At 33.1% G+C, this 5,517-nt stretch overlaps 1 protein-coding gene across 1 annotated transcript; it reads right to left on the reverse strand.

The window, feature by feature from the left end:
- Positions 1-393: 393 nt before the first annotated feature.
- On the reverse strand, positions 394-4,947 carry LOC133817545 (cellulose synthase-like protein H1). Its single transcript, XM_062250097.1, has 9 exons — positions 4,572-4,947; positions 4,126-4,465; positions 3,483-3,608; positions 2,617-2,733; positions 2,224-2,436; positions 1,978-2,092; positions 1,684-1,868; positions 1,210-1,560; positions 394-1,055 (listed from the first exon to the last, which is right to left on the reverse strand). Exons 1-9 carry the CDS (start codon positions 4,832-4,834, stop codon positions 480-482), a joined length of 2,286 nt encoding a protein of 761 aa, XP_062106081.1. The 5' UTR covers positions 4,835-4,947; the 3' UTR covers positions 394-479.
- Positions 4,948-5,517: the final 570 nt, after the last annotated feature.

Genomic DNA, 5,517 nt, shown 5'->3' on the forward strand with positions numbered 1-5,517 from the left:
TTGCATAGCGGCGGCCATGCTGAACAGACCCGCCTGAGCGAAGTAGTAAGCTCGATTTATTGGTAGCTGATATTCAGAAAGAGACTTTAGAGATTGATTGGAAAGATTTCTTTTTTTATTCTAGGTTGTCTAACTATCATTAATTGCAAGTCTTGAATCGTTTTATCAAATGAACTATCATTCGTTTTCACTCCAAATAGTTGCAAGTCTTGAATCGTTTTATCAAATGAACTATCATTCGTTTTCACTCCAAATAGTTGCAAGTATTGAATCGTCTTATTAAAAGGTATCCACATTAATTATATGCGAGTGAAACTCCTAATTTCTTATATATTTTGCATTAATATTTACACGTAGATTATTCTTTTACTTCTAAATATTGTTTCTCCATCATTATATATAATTAACCATGAATAATTATAGATATAACGTAGGAAAAGACAATACATATAACGAAGGAGGGGGAATTGACCTGGTAATCAATATTTTTGTCCTATTTTACAAAAGGCTACAAAAAGCAATGCCAAAGCGATAGACTTGAAAATGGTGGAGAAGGGAATGCCATACTTCCCTTTCCCAAACAACCCTTTCAAAATAGTCCACAAGCACAATACCAACCACAAGCTGCAAAAGACCTCCAAAACCCCAGAGCCGGGACCACCACTGCGAACTGGCGGTTGCAGCCTCAGAAATGCCATAGCCAACGCTATGAGTTGGACCAATAATAGGGCTGTGACTGGCACAAATACCAGTGATTCGTCGAACGTGAATGTGCCAACATTGGCGTTAACATCATTATGATCAGTAGTAGAAGTACCACCTGAAGTTGATTGGTCTTTTTTGGTCACTTCAAACACCGTATCCGAAATTCCTAAAAGCTTTAGTACCACACCAATTACTCCCAGAATCCAAGGGCCCATTGAGATTATTCTTATCATTCTCTGATTGTTCCACCACGCTCTGATTGATTGTCCAGTGACAAAGTACTCTAATATTGTATATAGATTGTACAACCCAAATATCGCGATTGGAATGATGAATGCTGGTTCTTGGGTCTGCATTTCATACATTCAGAACTAGTAATTAATGGAACAAATATTTATGTGTGTATACTACATAGTAAGACTAGTATTGTACAAGTATAGTTTATACTTTATAACCAAGACACTAGCTAGTGCATAGTGCAAATATGAAGAGAATTGTGGTCACCTTAGGATATAACTGAGAGTTGGCGATAATAGAATAGGCTAGCACAAGAGAATAGCAAAGCTCGGGAATGGAGCATAATCCCCAAAGGAGAATCCAAAGGTAGGCCAAGCCCTGTCTGAGTTGAAGTTTGCCGAATAGAGAGACGAAAATGGGGCAGTTTTTGCTCAATAGGACTTCTAGCAGGCCTGTGGCCCACCTTTTCTGTTGAATCATAGAACTAGGCCCGTTAGTAGGTGCGCATCCAAGAAAAGCTGGTGGGTCTGGCACACATAGAGCAGATCTCCAACCTTTCTTATGGATACTCAATCCAGTGTTGATATCTTCTGTTGTTGATCCATACGTCCACCCAATCTACACTCATGCATACACAAAACCACAAAAACATAACTAAGCAACTTTTTTGAATGGTTACACACACAGAGATATATATATATATATATATATATATAGGTAGTATTATAGGTAAGAGCTGACCTTTGTACCCCAGCTAGTGTCTTTCTCGTAACTGCAGCTTGCAACTTGATATGCAGTCTCCACAGATGTTTGAAGCCTTATTTCAGAAGCTACTATATAATTTCCTTTCAAAGCATTGGTAGCTGCTCTAGCAAACTCTTTTGAGTTTCCAAATCGTTTTATCAGCAACCCTTCATCTTGTTCAGCTAAATATTTTCCAGGTGAAAAATAATGTATCACTTTAATTTGGACTTTGTTATATATATATATATATATGTATATACTCTAATTTGAGTAGAAATTTTTTTTATATACCGTCAATATGTTCTGTGTCGTCCGGTGATAGACCGTATATGATTTTTCGCCTATGGAAACATCCAGTTCCCCCGTAACATGGTCCTTGAAGTCCTGTTATTCCCTTGGCCATGTACTAGACAATAGGACAATAAACTTAGTACATTTCTTTGTATTTTTTATTTTATGATTAACAGAGTTATTTGATTTTTAAACTAGCTAATAATGTATTAATTAAGCATATATTGTTCAATTAATTATGCTCACCTCAAACATAACGATCATTTGATTTCCAAATGGGTCATCCTTAAGTCTATCATAAAAAACTTGTGGAAATTGAACAAATGCGATGTCGTTTCGAGGTTTGGGACCTGATAGCAAGCACATTGCACTCAAAACAACATTTGGATCGTTCACAAACATGTCACAATCAACATTCAGCATGAACGGAGCATTTGTCATCATTCCTGAAATCCTTGTCTGCGCGTAAATTAGTTAATTTAGATAATAATATATATTTAGTTAATTAGTTAATTTAGTTAATTAGTTAATGTTCATAATAATATTAGTTAATTTAGATAAATATATATATTTATATAAAATAAATTAAAAATAACATAGAAAATTACAATATATTATATATATAAAAAAAAATATTACCAAAACATTCATGGCACCGGCCTTGTAGTGATGTGGATGCTTTGGTCGCTTCTCTCTGGAAATATAAACTAAATGTGGCAATTCATCTGTAGTAACTTGTTTATTCTCCCATATTACCTTTAAAATAATATTATGGTAGTCAAGTTTATAATAAATAGTAATAACAATTCATATTGGCCATTTAATTTACTTAATAGTCTAGGCATGCACACAAGCGGGGAATTAGTGGGGATTGCTTCCCCATCCCCGTTCCAAACCATTAAAAATTTTAATTTTATCCTCGTCCCCCCACATATTTCCTTACAGGGATGGGGTAGAGAATCTCTACGGGGACTTATTTATTTAGAAATAAAATTTATATTAAAAATTTTAAATATATAAAAATGTAAATCACATAAAAATAATATACTATAAATTATTTATAATTCAAAATATTAATTATTATCACAAATACAATTTAAAATCTATAAAAAAATTACTAAAATACAATAAAAACACAAATAAAGATAAAAAAATATGAAACACCTATTAAAAAATAAATAAAATATCGAACGAGACTCCGTTGTAATGGGGCAGGAAAGTCATTCCCATACCTGTCCCGTTTAATATTCAAGGATAAAAATTTATTTTTGTCATTATCCTATTTTCTATTCAAATGGAGAATCCCCTGTCCTATCAAAGACGAGTGGCGGGGCCATCACTATGGGAAAATGTGAAATCATGCTTGTAACCTTATTTTTATGCGTTTAATTACCTTCATCAAAGACAAAACGACAAAATATAAAATTTTACTAATATAAAATTAAACTTTGGATGATTTGTACGTATTAATCGAAGACTTTTAGAGATAAAAATTGTATATAAACCTTGATTATAGTTGGATGATTATTTCGTTGCGTGTTCAGAAAGTTTTCAAAATCAACGATAAGATCATCTGGAACTGATTTTTCCACAGCAGCCTCAATTTTGCAGCTTAACTGCTCATACTCATCCTGCAACAAATGGAGACAAAAGCACCTCTTTCTTATTTTTTTTCTCCTTGTCGATTTCTTACATAAGAAGTAGTGTTATATTTCTTGTAGTTATTTTGACTATTGATCTATTTTAACCATTACATTAATTGACGAAACGACAATAAACAAATTGACATTGAAAAAACAGAGAGAATTTTCTACTTAATTGATAGAACTATATTCTTTTCCTGTGTTTGGATCTGGGCAGATTTTTAAAGAGTTGTGATAGACAAAAATAGGAAAAAAAAAGAATAAAACATTTTCCTAAAATTTGATAAGATATATATTTTTTTGAATATTTTTCTATTTGAATATAATAATAATTGCTCTAAATTTTATAAAATTATTTTACATTTAAATTTTATTATTATTATTTAAAAGAGACTTCTTAATTTTTTTTAATCCAAAAAAGAAAAAATAAAACTCTTTATTTATTTTTTCTTCCCAAAATCCAAGAGCTAAATATAGGGTATATAGTTCAATTTATATACCTTACCTTCATATTTATCCACTCTTGTTGAAAATCCTTCGAGTACTTATTACTATGATGATCGAACGAGGAAGCATCACTGTTGTAGAAGTATCTAAAAGGAGCTCTAACTTGAATATTGTACTTCTTACAAAATGGAACCCAAAGCTTAGCAAACTTTGATGCTTCCATAAGAGAGTAAAGGATAATAGGAGAGCATCCATCGTCGGACACATAGCAAGCTAGCTTGTGAGTTGGATAATCCACTGCTAACAAAGATAGGACAGTGTTTATGGTCAGAATAGCCGGTTCTAACACTGCATCCGCCGTTGTCACAAACATGTCCACCGAAGGAAGCTCACCCCTCCTAACATATCACAGATATATATATATATATATATATATGTTATGTACATATAGCAACATAAGAAAGAAAGAAAAAAAAGGTTAATAATAAATTAATGTGGTTTTACCATTTTAAGAGTCGCTCAGGGTAGGTTTTGTAGTGAACAGGATTCCATTTGATGCTGATGATGAGAACCCAATAGAAGGCAAACCACAGCTCGCATAGTAAGGCCAGGTGCCAAAAGGTATCATGGTTTTGGTGAGAGAGGATTCGATAAACAGGAAGTGAGAGCAGGAGGAAGAAGAATATGATATGGAACAAGTTCTTCACAAAATTCTTACTTGAAACTTTTTCACATAAAGGAAAAGTACTAGTCCTTTCAATATTCATTGGATTAGTATACACACCAGCTGGGTTTTCTTTTTGTTTTTTTTCTTTTTTTTGTTTAGAAATTATGGGCTGTGTATCCACTCGTTGAGTAAATGTATTGTGAGTAGTAGAGGGTGATATATATAGGGAAATTTCAGTTTCTATGCATCATGGGGCTTTAAATTAAAAAAAATCCCTTATTTTAGTCTTATTCTTTCACTTGTTTCCAAAAATGCCCCTTTCATTATTTTTGCGCCCAAACTCTTTTTATTCTCTCTTCTCTCTCTCTCTTGATTTTCTATGAAAATGGCAGTCATAACACTACCATCACCACACACCCGCATTCCTCCCTGAAAATGGCAGCCACACACCTCTCTCTCTCTCTCTCTACCCCTCTGAATCTCATCTCTCTTTCTCTTAACTCTCCATAGAAGCTACACAAAAGAAACTCGTAATAATTTTGAATGATTTATAATTTAAACTCATGACAAGTATCACTTAAGATACTAAATATTGCATTTCGAATAAATTTGGGCAAGATTTTTAGGTGTTTTTTGTAAAAAAAAATTTTTAATCTGAAACTCTGAAATCTACAGAAAATCGACTTTGCTCGATTGTGCTCGATGCCAACTCGTTGGAGTCTTCAAAGTCAAGATTTTCATGAAAAATTGACTTTGCTCGATAGTGGCTTGATAGTGGCAAGA

The sequence above is a fragment of the Humulus lupulus genome, chromosome 2 (assembly GCF_963169125.1).
Source record: "Humulus lupulus chromosome 2, drHumLupu1.1, whole genome shotgun sequence".
In the NCBI taxonomy this organism is placed as follows: domain Eukaryota; kingdom Viridiplantae; phylum Streptophyta; class Magnoliopsida; order Rosales; family Cannabaceae; genus Humulus; species Humulus lupulus.